The following is a 17,673-nucleotide window of genomic DNA, read 5'->3' as shown; positions in this document are numbered from 1 at the left end:
TCTTTAACCACTGGACATAGTAGTTGATCGCGTGGAATTTGTAAGACCTCATTTTTAGCTCTGTATAAGGACTGTAAGTTATAGCCCCTTGCTACAAATTTGTCGATGATGTGATCGATTTCGCATGCAGATTGACTCGGATCACTGGAGATACGGGCTACCCGCATCATCTGAGATTTAGGCAATCCACCTATAAGGGGTTTGGGATGGTGGCTACTGGCAAGAAGCAAAGTATTTTTATCTGTGGGTTTGTAAAAAACCCCCGTAACTATATTACCATTGACAATCGACACTTGTACATCGAGATAGTTCAACGTGGATCGGTCATATTGAAACGTGAACTTGATCGGTGAGTCTGTTGCATTCACCTGTGTCATTAATTGCAATAGAGCCTCCTCACCCCCTGTCCATAGGACAAACAGATCGTCGATGTATCGTGAATAAAGCAGAATATGATTAGATATAGATGTGTTGGAAAAAAACAACTTTTGTTCCTCCTGGAACATATATATATTTGCATAAGTCGGTGTGACGTTGCTCCCCATGGCGCAACCAGACAGTTGCTGGTAAAAAGCGCCATTGTACATGAAATAGTTCCTCATTAAGGTCAGTTCGAGGAGTTTCATAAATAGTTCAATATCAAAATCAAATGGCTGTTGTTGTAGCAAAAAGTTTTGCATAGCTGCCAGACCTCCTACATGTGGAATAGATGTGTAAAGGCTACTTACAAAGTTCAAAAAGAATAAACGCACTACAGTCATAAATGACTATGAGGACAACAAAGTATATAGGTGGTTAACAGGGACTGAATCGAGATCGGCACAAGCAGGGACATATAGACCCCGGCAGGGATGGCGACAAAGACATGAGAATAAAACAAGGGAGGTATATACCTCCACCAGCGATAGTGAATTCACAACGAGGGGATCAGATGAGGCTTTGGAACCTCAAGCAATCCCTTTAGGGGAGCCAACCAACGTCGTGACAGACCCCGTGGCAAGAGGACGCCCACCCGCCGGGGCCAACAAAATGCAAGGACGAAGAGGTCCAAACTCCCGCAAGAAAACCTAATCTATAATCTCTCATCACGATCCCTGTCACCCATTGAGACTCGGGTGCTCAATAAGGGGTTAACTTTTGTGCCCACCAATGTATTTAACGACTTCACATGGAATATAGATCTGCACCGTTTTTCTAGGAAACTGCGACTTCAAGAACATTTTCAGTCGCAATTAACACCATCGGATATAGAACCATATCAGTCTTTTTTGAGTAAAAGAAGCAAGTCCACATTCGATCCTCAATCATCGAATGCTTCATTAAGGACCTTTTTGCGACTTGTCGATGATTCAGTCCATAGATATATACAGACCCCTATCCGACAGGTACCCAATTTGTCTAAGGCAGAAAGATCCGCCCTCAAGGATTTGGGCTCATACCGTGACATCATTATTCACCCCGCCGACAAAGGCGGAGCGATTGTTATACAAGATTTAGATCAGTATCGCCATGAACTGGAGAGACAACTGTCTGATGGGGACACGTATAAATGTCTGAGACATGATCCTACTCAACCCTTTAAGAAGGAGCTCGATTCAATTTTGTCCATGGCTAGAATTGAAGGCCTTATTTCTGAAAAATTACTAAAGGCTCTTAGTGAGGATTTTCCAGTTGTTTCCATCATTTACACTGTGCCCAAAATCCATAAAGACCTTACATGTCCGCCTGGTCGACCAATCATATCGGCTAGAGGGTCCATATACCAACCTATTTCTAAATTTTTAGACACTATTCTTCAACCGATGGTGCAGTGAGACCCGTCTTACATTAAAGACACCACAAGTTTCCTTATACTACTTAAAACCATAGACTGTGTACCCAGTAATACGATCATGTGTACGATGGACATTAGTAGCCTTTACACATCTATTCCACATGTAGGAGGTCTGGCAGCTATGCAAAACTTTTTGCTACAACAACAGCCATTTGATTTTGATATTGAATTATTTATGAAACTCCTCGAACTGACCTTAACGAGGAACTATTTCATGTACAATGGCGCTTTTTACCAGCAACTGTCTGGTTGCGCCATGGGGAGCAACGTCACACCGACTTATGCAAATATATATATGTTCCAGGAGGAACAAAAGTTGTTTTTTTCCAACACATCTATATCTAATCATATTCTGCTTTATTCACGATACATCGACGATCTGTTTGTCCTATGGACAGGGGGTGAGGAGGCTCTATTGCAATTAATGACACAGGTGAATGCAACAGACTCACCGATCAAGTTCACGTTTCAATATGACCGATCCACGTTGAACTATCTCGATGTACAAGTGTCGATTGTCAATGGTAATATAGTTACAGGGGTTTTTTACAAACCCACAGATAAAAATACTTTGCTTCTTTCCAGTAGCCACCATCCCAAACCCCTTATAGGTGGATTGCCTAAATCTCAGATGATGCGGGTAGCCCGTATCTCCAGTGATCCGAGTCAATCTGCATGCGAAATCGATCACATCATCGACAAATTTGTAGCAAGGGGCTATAACTTACAGTCCTTATACAGAGCTAAAAATGAGGTCTTACAAATTCCACGCGATCAACTACTATGTCCAGTGGTTAAAGATAAAAAGAACATGATCCCATGGAAGATGGAGTTTCAGACCACAAGTCCAGTGGTCCAGCGAGCCACTAAGGCTCTGTGGCCAATCGTTAAGACTGACAAAGATCTCCCGTGCTTCAAGGATAAAGTACCCATGCCTTGTTATACCAGAGGCCGTAGTATACGCGACATGGTAGTCCGTACTGATATCACTAATCTGACTCAAAAACAACCATCTAAGCCATGTTTTCTACAAAGGCCCCCTGGGTGCTATAAATGCCTTCATTGTACCACATGTTCTCATATGATCATTGGCGATTCTTTCAAACACCCCCGGAATGACAAGTGTTACAAGATCAACTTTGTGTTGAATTGTCTATCATCTTTTGTAGTTTACATAATTATATGTCCATGTCATCTATATTACGTGGGACTAACTACACGTACTGTGAGAGAAAGAATGGCAGTTCACCGATCTTCGATTAAAGCAGCATTGATTAAAAAATCGTCTGACCAGCCGGTAGCGAGACATTTTCTACAACAAAACTATTCAGTTGCTTCCCTACGTCACATGATCATTGATCAAGTTCCTATATCACTTCGTGGCGGCGATAGAGCAGGCAAACTGCTTCGTTTAGAGACTAAATGGATCCACCAACTGGGCACTATTGCCCCAGCAGGACTTAATGAAAAGATCAATTGGAACATGTTGAGACCATAAGTCCATGACCGCTTGTTTACACACAGCTTTATCTGTGAATCGTAAAGTTCATCATTATTATGTTCATTTTTCATGTTTAATTTTATGTTCACTGTCCTCCTCGTGTATCTACAAGGTCATAGTGCATTCAGCTTACCTTTCGATTTTTCATTAGATGTAGGCCTCTTTTTATCATTGTTATATATCTTTTGATGAGTGCGATTAGTATTTTATATATATTCGATATTAACTCGATGATTTTGATTCAAGAGAACTATATCGTAATTTACTTCCATGCGTTGTTATTGCTAATGCTAGTGCTGTCTGTGCTCTGGAAATATAGCACAGAAAGCATGGTTTATTTATTCATTTAAACTGATTGTTGTTAACATTTGTCTCCGTTCTGCTTTTGCAGACCGGGGAGACAGCTTTTCCGGCAACTATCGGGTTGCCATGACAACCCGTCATTGCCGTGACGTCATCTACATGGGACGTCCAGGAGCTCGTGACGCCCCGTCTCCCCGGTATGCAGCAGAACATCGTGGTACAGCACTTACTTAAGGTAAGAGCGCGTGTGTGTGTTTGTTAATGTTTTCTTGATGTATGCCTTGATAAAAAAGCCGGAGGGCTTTGAAACGTTGGCTAATGGCTAATCTTTGTTGGATGATTTAATACAAGACTTTTCTATGCATATCAGACTTGGAGTGCCGCAGTTTTTTGTCCATGCAATTACTTCTTTCTGAAGGCAACCAAGCAGCTGTACAATTTATTTTTGAAGTGCCGGTCCAGTTTTGTTTATATATATATATATATATATATATATATAGAAATTGTTTTGGAAAATTTAGTATGTACTTGATCTAATTAAATGATTAAAAAATTATAATTTATGAACAGTTTTAGAATAAAAAAAATATTAGCCAGTTAATTGGTTAAGACGATGGGTAGATCAGGGCATTATCTATACATATTGACCAATGATTAACTCACTCGTTTTGGAGCAATTGCTTCTTACAGTGAAGTTCTACTTGCACATTCTAAGTACACAAGCTGTGCCCATCCCATGATAGGAGGCCGATAGAACAGTGTATTAAATATCCATTACTTAAACAATATGCCATGTGAAATATGAATAGTACCCATTAAGGGGCAGGTCCAAAAGGTAAAGTAGTCTGTGCAAACCCAATAAATATGACACAGAGCAGACTATTGTCCACTTACTTTGCTGAGTTAGTTTATACGTTAATTAGCATGAAACAAGCAATTTATTAAATGAAAAGGTTAAATGGAGAAAGCAGGTTAATCTTGTAGAGTCGCACAAATCAAATAAAGGGGCAGAAGAAAGACACATTGTTAATAGAGATGAAGATTAACCATTGATGTGCTCTCCGAGGTGTCAAATGAATTGACATGTGAAGGTATTGTACAGTGGGAGGTTGTGCATCACTTTTATATACCTGATCCTATTAGAAAGCGCATGGAGGTATCATCCGAGTCTCTGTCTTTGCAGTTGAGTCTGAAGTTGTTCATGTTTACCCCAGAGGTGATATTGTCGTAGATGACAGCAGTGTATCTGGATGGTCTGCACACTGGGGCCTCATCGTTCTCTTCTATTATGTCAACTGTGACCTTGCAAAAACCATAGAAACAGTGTATCGGTAACAGGGCATAAAATAAGAATACCTCAGTTCCGCAACAATAGCAGGTCTGAGCTGGGCTGCAAAGCTTGTCCTCTACAGCTGTGCCACCCTGACTTACTTTGTGCCACTGTAAGACTGTGCTGTGGGGGTGGTATAAGAGATCGAAAGACAAAAGGTCGACAGGGACAAATGGTCGACATGAACAAATGGCCATCACAGATATGGTTGACACAAAAATGGTTGTCACGTGATTTTTTTTTAGTATTTTAAGCATAATCCTAACCCTAACCCTCTCCCTAGTGCCTAACCCTAACCCTCCCCCTAGTGCCTAACCCTAACCCTCCCTCTGGTGCCTAACCCTAACCCTCCCCCTAGTGCCTAACCCTAACCCTCTCCCTAGTGCCTAACCCTAACCCTCCCCCTAGTGCCTAACCCTAACCCTCCCTCTGGTGCCTAACCCTAACCCTCCCCCTAGTGCCTAACCCTAACCCTCCCCCTAGTGCCTAACCCTAACCATCCCCCTAGTGCCTAACCCTAACCGTCCCCCTAGTACCAAACCCTAACCGTCCCACTGGTGCCTAACCCTCCCCCTAGTGCCTAACCCTAGCTCTCTGGTGCCTAACCCTAACCCTCCCCCTAGTGCCTAACCTTCCCCCTAGTGCCTAACCTTAACCCTCCCTCTGGTGCCTAACCCTAACCCCCCCCCTTAGTGCCTAACCTTCCCCCTAGTGCCTAAACCTCCCACTAGTGCCTAACCCTCCCCCTTTGCCTAACCCTAACTCTCCCCCTAGTGCCTAACCCTAACCGTCCCCCTAGTGCCTAACCCTAACTCTCCCCCTAGTGCCTAATCCTAAACCTTCCCCTAGTGCCTAAACCTCCCTCTGGTGCCTAACCTTAACCCTCCCCCTAGTGCCTAACCCTAACCGTCCCCCTAGTGCCTAACCCTAACCCTTCCAGTATTGTCTAACCCTAACCCTCCCCCTAGTGCCTAACCCTAACCCTTCCCCTAGTGCCTAACCATAACCGTCTCCCCTTGTGCCTAACCCTAACCTTAAAAATTTAAAAAGAAAAAATCATGTGTCTGCCTTTCTTTGTGTCGACCATTTGAACCTGTCAACCTTTTGTACCTGTCGACCTTTTGTCAGTCAACTTTTTGTATCTGTCAACCTTTTGCCCCTGTCGACCTATTGCCTTTTGACATTTACATCATCGACCTTTTGTCAATCGACCCTTCATTCAGATACATGTGCTATGAAGCTGTATACTGTGGAGTTATGTTCTTGTAACAGAAATCCACTTTATGCATTATTGAATTCATCTAATTAATTGGACAGTAGGTGCCAATAAAAAATACAGCTAAACCTTTACCTACTGTACTATGGAAGCAATAATTAAAAAGAGATATATGTGTACATTCAATAATTACTACCAATGATGTATTTGAAGAGTGAAGCAGAACAGCACTTCAATAAAATATGACATCTACATACTATAGTAACAGGCATGGAGATATACGCTAAAACTCAGAGCTGAATTTGGATGGTCTCCCATCTCTCTTTATACAGGGATTTTGCTCACTGAGTACACCTCATACTATAAAACCAGTGCTATCAGAAATGCATGGAATGCATCATTATGGCCCCAGTATTGCTCAGTGGAGCCCCAACCCCTCCAACTCTCCTATTCCCCCCTGTCCAGAAGTTTGGAGCAAATTCGCAGGACCCTCACCCAAATTTTGCTATGCTCTTGGCATTAGATAAAGGCTGGGTTTTAGCGTTACATTTTTACATATCTTAAGTGAAAAATCTGACCCCATCCCCAACTGTGACTTCCAAATATCATACAATCAATTATTTCCACCTGAATAGCAGATGCAGCGGGAAGCTGGAATGAGGGGAATGGGTGGGAATGGGACAATGCACAACAGGCAGCAAAACAGCTGGATGTCATATTTCATATAATACCAGTTCTGTCTGTAAGAATTATTCAATGCACCACAGAACATGCCAGAGCTCTGCCACAGGGCAGGGTGAGAGGACTCTATACAAATATTGCCATTCATTGCTCTCAGTAGCTACTTTGGTGGTGACCTTTATACTTTGTATTCATTACTTGTTACGGTATTATTCTAAGTAGTTATATTTCACATTACTTTACAGATGGGGTAGTCAGTGAGGAAGGAGCATGGAGCAGGGTTAGGATGAGAGCTGGGAGGTTTTAATGAAGAAGTGGGTCTTGAGAGCTCATGATTAGTAGAGAGGTGGAGATTCTGATAGAGATAGGGAGAGAGCTCCAGAGGAAGGGAGCAGCACAGGCAAAATCTTGGAGACGGGAGTGGGAGGAAGTAATCAGTTGCGTTTGTGGAGCCAGTGTGTGAAGGGATATGAGGCCAGAGATGTAAATGGGAGAATTGGGTGAGGGCTTTGTAGGTGAATGTGAGAAGCTTGATTTTGGTTTCTGAAAGGGAGGGGGAGATCGTAGGGGAGGGGATTGTATATAATAGTGTTAACCATTGCTAAAGCCATTTTATGTCATGAAACTCATACCTAATACATTGGCTACAACACAACACTAGGGTTTTCTGGTACTTCTGGTCCCCTAGCGTTTTCTAACTTTTTATGCATCCCAGTCACTCAATCTACGTAGTTATGGTGAGGACCACAAAATAGCATTTTAAAAATAAATTTAAAGGTGAGGAGTTTCTGAAATCAATATTTTCAAGGCTGTAGATTTTTGACTGATATTCAGTAAATCAATATTTAACCTTCCTTTTACAATTGTTCTGCCAAGGGATATCCTGAGTGACTGACATGCAAACACATGTTTACAGCTCAGCAACATTCAAAATGCTCTCTCCTGTCCATGATACTGCTAAGCTTGTTTCAGCCTACATACTAGAATTCCTCAGCTATCTATAAATCGAAATTCAAGCAGCAATTATTACCAGGAGCCATAGTCATAGCAATGAATGGAAAATACCATATTAATGGAGAGAGCGATGTGTAATACGGATATGGTCATCATTGTGTTATAGAACAATGGTTTACAGATAAATTGTTCCCAGGCCATCCATCTGATCAGTGTCATTTGTGGGATAATAAAAATAAATGAATGCTGCAAAATGAAGTACTTCACAAGAGCTACAAAAAATAATAATACTTATGGTAGAGTTTAATATTTTGCTGTTTGTAGAATGGCTGTTGAATTTAAAGTAGGCAAAATATCATTTAAACTGGCAGGGCTAAACTTTTTTTTTTTTTTGCGGAGACCTAGGGGGTATATTTACTAAAGTGAGAGTTTTTATAACTGGAGATTTTGCCCATAGCAACCAATCAGATTCTAGCTATTATCTTCTAGATGGTGCTAGATAAATGTTAAGTAGAATCTGATTGGTTGCTATTGGCAACATCTCCACTTCTAAAAACTCTCACTTTAGTAAATATACCCCTAAAGTCTCATCCTTAAGGGTCAATTGGCAACAGCAAAATCCGCGCACCCACAGAGATTCCAGATTTTTGCTAAGGCCCACAAATTAATATGCTGCTACTAGAGCAAAAGAAAACACAGGATGTCACAAAAGTCAAACCTCCCACAATTAAAAATACCAAATCGGGACACCATAGACCAGTGTTGGCTAACCTTGACACTCCAGCTGTTATGGAACTACATAACCTAGCATGCACTGCTACAGTTTTGCTATTAGGGCATGCTAAAACTGTGGCAGGGCATGCTGGGATATATAGTTCCACAACAGCTGGAGTGTCAAGGTTAGCCAACACTGGAATAGGCCCTTCCCCAAGTTAACCAAACTTTGCCCCGATTCGTCTAGAAACGCCCACGAATCAGTACTGTCCCGCAAAAAATTCTGACCATTGGGGGGAATGTCGGCTAAGGAGTTATGACAGGGGTCAAGATACCAACGCCTGTCATAATACTGACGCCGGAAAGTACGAGCGCCCATTCTACTCAGCCGCGGGGGGGGGAGGGTTAGGTTTAGGTCACCCCGGGGAGACTTAGGGTTAGGCACCCCCCGGGAAGGTTAGGCTAGGGGAAGGGGGTTTTAGGGTTAGGCATTAGTGGGGGGAGGTTAGGGTTAGGCTCCCCCTGGGGGGGTTAGATTTAGGGAGGTGGGGGGTTAGGTTTAGGCACTAACGGGTGGAGGTTAGGGTTAGGCACCCCTAAAGGCGGGTTAGGGGGGGGGGGGAAAGGGTAGACTTAGATTGATTTACCTGCGTTTTCGGCATTCTGTCCTGCCGGGCTCTCCCTGTCGGGGTTTGAACCAGCGGCTAAACTGCCGGTAAAACAATCCCATTCTCCATTGGGAGGTATGGTGACAGTGTTTATGTGGTTACAGTTTTTCCACTCATAAATGATCGTCTTGACATTGTCCTTATAACTGAACAGTAGGTGATTTGCAATAGAATGTATCGGATATATGATGGTAAATTGCTTCCCAAAACAGATTTATGGACTTCCCTATGGATCCCACCCCAAACGATGCACATCTGGACTTTCAGGTATACACATTTTGATGATGAGATGTATTCTTTAAATCTCAAAAGCATGTTTGAAGCACTTCTACTCTCTCAAGTCTGTTTGTCATATGTACTCAATTAGCAAGCCTTACCCACTTATCTCATACACTACAGTGTAAGATGCTCTACATCAAAAACATAACAATCAGTAAACCAAATCTCATCTACATTTTAATATTGCCTCATGCAATAATTTGGAATGTTTTCCACTTTTTATGCTCAATCATGGATATCCTTAAAGCCTGTACTGTTAGGATGCTTTGAGGACTAAAGGGGGTGATTCAGCAGAGGACAGATATGTATTGCAGATGCTAACATGTTTGCAGCTGCGATGGCTGTAATATGCTATTGCAGTAGGAGGCATCACACCTCCTGCATGCATTACTGATCCGAGCTGCATCCAAGGATGCAGCATCAGATCATCTGCAATCCCTATAACCGGCTGAGTGACCTTGGGGTCATGCAAGTCGGTAATCGCAGGTGGTAAAAAGGGGCCAGGAAATCTGTGCAAGCCGTCGGAGATCCTGGCCTCTCAACGGTGGCGACATGACTGTGTTTTGGGAAACGAAGGCCGTCACTGCCCCCTCCCCGCCCAGAAACACCAGCAGACTGGTGAATCAGGCCCTGAGTTTGGGATGGAAACCACTGATATAGATCAGTCATGTAACTACACAAGTTTATAGAATTCACATAATAACACATCAATTACTTTACTCACTGTTGCAAGAGCTGTACGTGGGTTGATGGGGTCACAGTCTGTAGCCTCAATAGTCAATCGGTGCGATACCTTATCCTCAAAATCTGGCTGGGTCACTAACTGTATGGTTCCAGTCTTTGGGTTTATCCAAAATATATCAATAACACCAGTGTTGCCATCCCGTATTTGATATGTTATGCAGCTTGGGCGATCTTTATCTGTAGCATTCACTTGTCCAACTATGGTATTATCTTTAAATATCAAAATAACATTGTGTTAAGGTATAACTTTGCTGATGGCTACACGTATTTATATTTTAAAGCAAATTGTATAAAATAGTATTAAAATAATTATTTACTAGTTTACCAGGTAATACATACGAAGTCCGGCGGTTCAAATCCCGACAGCGGCAGGCCGACGTGGCTGAAAATCCCGATCGTGCCCAGGTAAACTAACCAACTAACCTAACCCCCCTAACCCTCCTTAGGGGTGCCTAACCCTAAACTTCCCCCCAGTGCCTAACCCTAATCCCCCCTCTAAGTGCCTAAACCTAACCCCCCCTTCCCCGCCGCCTAAACCTAAGTCCCCTGGGGGTGTGCCTAACCCTAAATCCCCCCCCAGGGGTGCTTAACCCGAACCCTCCCTCCCCCTAGTCTAACCCTAACCTCCCGGGGGATGCCTAACCCTAAGTCCCCCCCGGGAGCCCTAAACCTAACCCTCCCCCCCCTGCGGATCACTTCGATCGGGATGCCTGGCGCCGGTCTCCCGGCGTCGGTAAAATGATAGGCGTCTAGAATTAGATGCCTGTCATTTAACCCTCGCCGGGATAAAGCAGTCGGGAAGCCGGCTGTCGGGCTTACGTCCGCCGGTTTCCCGAGTGCATACCTTTACCAGTGGGCAGAACACAAAGTTTTCCCATACCTAAATGCTGTCGGGACCCAGGGTATGTGTTGTGTAGCACAGGTTTAAGAACCCCTACGTTAAAATGTGCTCCTTTTTGTCTAACAGCTTCTTAGGGTCATTTATGAAACAGGAATAGGTGGAGCCGCACAGTGATGATGCTGTTTTGTTACAAAAATGTATCAGACTTCATAAAAAGTGGAGGAAGAGGACATGTGGTGAATTACCCATAGCAGCCAATCAGCTTCTAGCTAGCATTTATCTATCCAGTACTGTACATTCTATACAATGATAGGTACAAGCTGATTGATATGGGCAACTTCTCTACTTGTCTACTTCTCCACTCTTTAGAGAAGGTGTATCAAGCTTCAAAATAGATAGAGTTGGGAAGTTAGTTACCCATTACAACCAATCAGCTAATGTAATTTTATAGGCTGTGCTATGGAAATGACAGATGCTGTTTGGTTGCTATGGGTAACTTCACTTTATCTCTCTCAAAGGTTTGATACATCTTCCCCTATAATGCACCTGTGTTTGATAGTTAGAAGATCCATCCATAACTGGATTGTGGTCATTCCACCAACGTCTCTATGCAGCCAGCCAGCCCTTGGTTAACCTACGGTTTATGCTGCATGAAAATTTCATGTTACTGGTCTAAGGGGCTCATTCAGACCCGCTCGCAAGTTGCAGCCGCTCGCTGTCAAAAAGGGTCCGGAAATTTAAATGAAGTGCTCGCAGTGCGTCACGTAAGGATGCCCACTATGTTTTAGCGAGCTATGGCAAAGTGCACTCGCAAGTGTATATAGACACCCCCTTGCCACTCGCAACACACGTGTTCTCCGGAAAATGTAGGATTAATCGGGGCCATTGAGAGCCATCGGAGCTGCTCGCAGCCCTTGAGGTTGCCTTAACCTGCTGCAAGCACAGCGATCAGTGCAGCCTGAAATACATGCAGGTGACGTGACAATGACGCTACTTTGCTAATTATGCAAGCATTTAAACGGCGTTTTGGCGGCCTGACACGCCTGCGTCTGCAACACCACTCCCCCGTTTACAAGCACCTTCCCCAGTTACCACCCACAAATGGCACTATCTGTCACTCAAAGCAGCGACCTGATAGTGGCTTACGAACAACCAAAATCAGATTGCAAAGACTGGCTTGCGCACGCGCACTGCGAATTATACGCATGCGCACTGAGCAAATGGGTAACGATACGATCCAGTTAACGATTTCTCTTGAACTAATGAACACTCCCGGACAAACGATATTGTGCATACACATGGAACGATTGTACAAGCGATCAAATGATATATAGATGGGTCGTTAACAACTGCAAATCGTTAACGATATATCATTTAGCAGCAAACAACCTCACGATGCATCTTCTGTCCCTCCATTGGCTGGCGCAAAATGGTGGAGGGGAGTGGCCAGGAAAAGTGACGACAAATCGTTCGTCGTCCATGAAATCTTTCCTCGTGCGCACTCACGGAACGATGTGTGACAAATCGTAAAAGACAGGTCATGATCTTTCTACGTGTTCAAAAGATCACAGACCACGACCAACGACCAGCAGAAATGCGCATCGGCATCGTAATCGTGCCTACAATTGGCAGTTTTTAAATGATTTGTCATCCCAATCGATCGAAAACGGCAAAATAGCTTGAAATATCGTACCGTGTGTAGGCACCTTTAGATAGGTAGTCCTAGGGTTATATTTACTAAAGTGAGGGTTTTTATAAGTGAAGATGTTGCCTATAACAACCAATCAGATTCTACTTAAAATGTATCTAGCACCTTATAGAAGAGAATAACTAGAATCTAATTGGTTGCTATGGGCAACATCTCTACTTCTATAAACCTGCACTGTAGTAAATATACCCCTCAGACTAGAGGTACTGTAGTGAGGAAGGTGTCAGGTATACGCTACCTTTAGATGTTTCCCGCACAGAGAAAGTGTACGTAGTCGGATTAAAGTCTGGAGCAAAGTTGTTCACTGGAGTCACAGAGACGATTATAGTTGCAGTTACTGTAGGAAAGCAGAGTTAGTAAACGTTTCAAGAAGGAAACACATTGTCTGTTATGCTAATGTTAGAGATAAACTTTAGATGTATCAGAAACGTCTCCTCTATGAAATCACTGTACTGTGAGCCTCACTTAGAGGAGTTAGCTATTGCTGGTGGAACGTTTGTGTAAAATTGCGTGAAGATACACTCTGGGCGTATCTTGATGTGCGCATATACTGTCGTATATTATCAACATTATTAATAATGTTATTTAAAAATAGAATTATTAAATAAAATGTAAAAAAATAAAATGCTCGCACTCTCCCTCTGAGCTTGTTATCACTAAAGCAGGAGGACTAATACTGTGGGGTTTCCTTGCAAAAGCAGCATCCAGCATCAAGCTATGCTAGACTGGGATGGCGACACTATAACATGGAGACCTGCAGCCAGGGCTGGCGCTACCATTAGGCAGTGTTAAGGTGCCCACACACATACCGATGTGCTCACGATACGATTTTTTGGCCAATTTCCTCATGAACTTTCACGGGAGCTCCCTTGCCGTCGTCATCACGATTTTGGAAAAAAGACACCCAATCTGTTTTACGATCTCACGATCTATCGGATCGTACGCATCGTGAGATTGGCTATAACAAATCGTGAGTTTAAAAAAAAAACAGGCTCTTGACTATTGGTGGGAAATTTAAATAGCCATAACAATGGGAGGGGCTATCTAGGGAGTATAAAAAGCAGGCACCCTTTAAACTCTGTACATTCTGCTCTGCTACTAGATGAGGCTAGGTGTATTCCGGCTGAATCCTGTACATTGCTACTGTGCTCTTTGTATTTGGCTTGCCTTTTACAAAGTTTATTCTACCTGCATGTGTGTGCTGCCTACCTGCATTCTATCCTGTTCCTGAATTCTGTACTGATGCGTCCCTATCAGTATAGAGTGTTGGTCGCTGAAGCTGGGGTCCGGGAAATTAGGAAGAGGGCCCAGCGAAGAAGGATGAGAGCATGCTGGACCCAGGAGTGGCTTCTACAAAGGGATACCCAATCTCACATGTCCCTGCTGATGGAGATCAAGGAGAACAACCCGGACGACTATCGGAACTACCTGTGCATGGATCACGCCACCTTCCAAGAATTGCTGCATCTGGTGACCCCCCACATCCAGAGACAGGACACAAGGTGGCAGAGGGCAATCCCTGCTGAAGACAGACTGGTGGCTACCCTAAGGTACCTGGCTACAGGAAGGTCATTTGAAGACCTGAAGTTTGGGACATTCATCTCACCTCAGTCCTTGGGCGTCATCATTCTGGAGACCTGCAAAGCCATCGTAAAAGTGCTACAGTACCAGTATTGCAAGGTAAGTTAAAAAAAAACACCACACATTGGTTTCTTGTTTAAAGAGATTTTTTTTTTTTTTTTTTTTTACTCAACATAAAGCAAAAAATATCCTTCATTTACTACAATGTGCACTGACCTGCAGGCAACTGAAAGTGTGCACTAAACTGTGTGCAATATCCTTTTTTTGTAACAAGTTCACAAAAGAACATTATCACCAAATTTTATGAATCCCAATAGGTAGCCGGCTGTATGTGATAGGGTGGGTCAGATGCCAGTTTGAACAGGCCAATACACATATGGCACAAGTACACATTGTGGCCCCGGCTTCCAGGAATGTGTACTTGTGCCATGTGTGTAGTGACCTTGTCCAAATGGCGTCATCACCACCCTATCCCATGCAGCAAGCACCTATTAGAAATCATAAAATTTGGTGACATTAAAAGCAAGAAAAAATTTACATCTCTGTATATTGGGGCTACTCATCCGCTGCATCCAGCAGAGCATTATACAAGGTGGTGCTGGTGCTTGGGGTGCTTGGTGGGGGAGTTATATCTAACTGGGCAGGGGGGGGACGGACATACCTATTTGGGGCAGGGGAAAATAGCATTGGATCTGCAATGTATGTAGAATTTGTGAGATTTTTGCTCATACAGCGACTCAACAGGTCGTGGGTTAACCTTAGAAAATTTATTTGGATTTCTGTATCCATATTTCTCAATGTGCTTTTCACATGAGCTGTGAAATCATCTATTGTATCTGGGGGTTTCTGCAGCAGCCGTTCTGCGTTTTGGAAAAAATTGTCCTCACGTTCAGTAAGATTCTCCTTTCTCCCTTGTTTTTTTTTCTTTTTTTGGGGTTGTTGAGAAGATGAGGGTCCAGGTGGAAGTGGAGTTTCCACTTGTGTGGTATTCTCCGGCTCACTGTCACCACCGAGCAGACTAAGGTCTGGTGTGGATGATAAATCATGGTGTTGGGTGGGAGTCTATATAGGAAAAAAAGATATAAAAAAATATTATAGTCATGTTTTAATCCCTTATTTACTATCTTTACAGTTTCCTAACACCGTGGAGGAGTGGACCAGCATCGCGGAAGATTTTGAACAACGTTGGAATTTCCCTAACTGCCGAGGTGCCATCGATGGGAAACACATGCGCATCAACCCACCTGCCAACACCGGATCATATTACTATAACTACAAAGGATTCTTCAGCATCATTCTCATGGCAGTGGTGAATGCCAACTACGAATTTCTGTTTGTGGATGTCGGCAAGAATGGCCGTGCTTCGGATGGTGGGTCCTTCAAAAAGACGGCTTTCTACCAGAGACTCGCCAGCAAAAGCCTCACCTTGCCCTCACTGGTCCAGACAAAGCACGGCCTAAATTACGTTTTTGTTGCAGACGAGGCTTTTGCATTACATGAACATGTGATGAAGCCATTTGCACGCAGGGGCCTGACCAGAGAGAAAAGGATCTACAACTTCCGTCTATCCAGGGCACGGCGCATTGTGGAAAATGCGTTTGGAATAATGCGCAAACGCTTCTGCATTTTCCACACCACCATCAATCTACATGTGGAGAAGATAGACTGGGTCGTGATGGCGTGCTGTGTGCTGCACAACTTTCTGAGAAGAAATTCTACTCAACGAGGACCAGTCCCAGCTAGACCAGAAGATGTAGGACTCCTGGAGGACATTGAACATTTGACATCTGTGTCTGCACCACCAACTACAACAACATCCACTGCACGTGCCAAAGAAGTGAGGGAGGACTACATGACCTATTTCAATGGACCAGGTGCTGTACCATGGCAGGAGGACTGTCTGTGAACTACTGACTAAATTGGACATTTTAGATTTAACAACAAAAACATTAAGGATTTTGGTTTAAAATGTGTCACTACTTACCAAGACTTCTGCAACCTCCTCTTCTCCCTCACGCTCAGCCATCAAGACGATAGATTCCCTTTGAGGCTCTTGTTCACTGATGAAGGACATCATATGGTAGTACCACAGTGCAGGACTATATATTTCATCTGTGCCAGCTCCTGATTTTTTGGAGTCATCCACCTTCTTTTTTTCTTTGATGTACACTGTCCTGAGATTTTGAATCTTTTGCCGTACAGTTTTCAGGTCTGCATCAGATATGTATTTTTTCGTATACACCAAAAGTCCCTCTAGTGCGGCCAACTTGTGCGACCTATTGTGGTACTTCCGAGAACTGATCTTCCACAGACACTCTTTCAAGTCAGGATTTCAATGAATCCTGTAATGAATTCACGTTCAGAATCCATGGACATTATCTATGAATAAGAAAAAAAAGGACATTTAAATATTTGTGTATATAGGCCCTCATTCAGAGCCGTACGCTCTGAGCAGAGCGCACGCTCTGAATGAGGGCCGGGCTCCATTTTCATGGAGCGTCCTCCTGGACGCTCGTATAGCTGTGGGTCACCACCCACAGGCTATACGAGCGTGCTTTGTGATGGCCGCGATGGTCGAGACCATCGCGACCATCGAAATTGCGAGCCGGAGCCTGCGGTTGAGGTTTTCAACCGCAAGCTCCGGAGTGATTTTGGCTCTATCAGAGCCAAAATCACTCCCACTGACATCACTAGTGATGTCAGTGGGCCGGCTTCTGACGGGAGGCGTTCCCGTGGGAACGCCCCCGTCAGGGAGGCACGCCCCCGGCACGCCCACCAAAGGGGGCGTGCTGTCAATCAACATTGACAGCACGCCCCCTTTGATCGGACACAACGAGCGAAGGACTTTCCTTCGCTCGTCGCGTCTGGCGCATGCGCACGACGGAGCTCCCTCCGTCGTGCGCATGCTCAGTGCATAACATCGACCCACTTGCGAGCGGACAGCCGCTCGCGAGTGGGTCTGAATCAGGCCCATAGTTTTGTTAAATGTAATGTTGTTATAGTTCACATTTTTAATGTTTTAATATTTTCTTTTTTACAGGTTTTTAAAGGTTTGTTATGGTATTCTAATTGTGTTTTCTTTTACAGGAATGTCATGTGTTCATTGCTTGGTAATATAATGTTTTTCTTTATTTGACAGTATGGGTTTTCCACCTTTGGGCCTGTCGTTGTGGTAGAACTTCAGATCCCAGGATGCCCTAAAAACAGTTTCAAAGGTGGGTGACAGGTCATCCTGGGATCTGTAGTTCCACAACAGCTGGAGACCGAAAAGTAGAAGACCCACAGCTTTAAATAATGTGTGTTTTTAAATGTAATGTAT

At 43.7% G+C, this 17,673-nt stretch overlaps 1 protein-coding gene across 1 annotated transcript in view; it reads right to left on the bottom strand.

Moving 5' to 3' along the window:
• LOC148522996 (cadherin-related family member 3-like) overlaps positions 1–17,673 on the bottom strand; it is a 131,196-nt gene that overhangs the window by 15,878 nt on the left and 97,645 nt on the right. Inside the window, exons 12-14 of the mRNA XM_088473436.1 lie at positions 13,012–13,110; positions 10,205–10,434; positions 4,769–4,940 (exon numbers count right to left, since the gene is read on the bottom strand). Of these exons, the coding sequence (XP_088329562.1) occupies positions 4,769–4,940; positions 10,205–10,434; positions 13,012–13,110 (501 nt within the window). The remainder of the gene's footprint in view (positions 1–4,768; positions 4,941–10,204; positions 10,435–13,011; positions 13,111–17,673) is intronic.

This window comes from Taudactylus pleione, unplaced genomic scaffold (genome assembly GCF_031769625.1).
Source record: "Taudactylus pleione unplaced genomic scaffold, aTauple2 ptg000135l, whole genome shotgun sequence".
Classification (NCBI taxonomy): domain Eukaryota; kingdom Metazoa; phylum Chordata; class Amphibia; order Anura; family Myobatrachidae; genus Taudactylus; species Taudactylus pleione.
The sequence above is the reverse complement of the archived record's forward strand: the minus strand, read 5'-3'. Positions and strand labels throughout refer to the sequence as shown.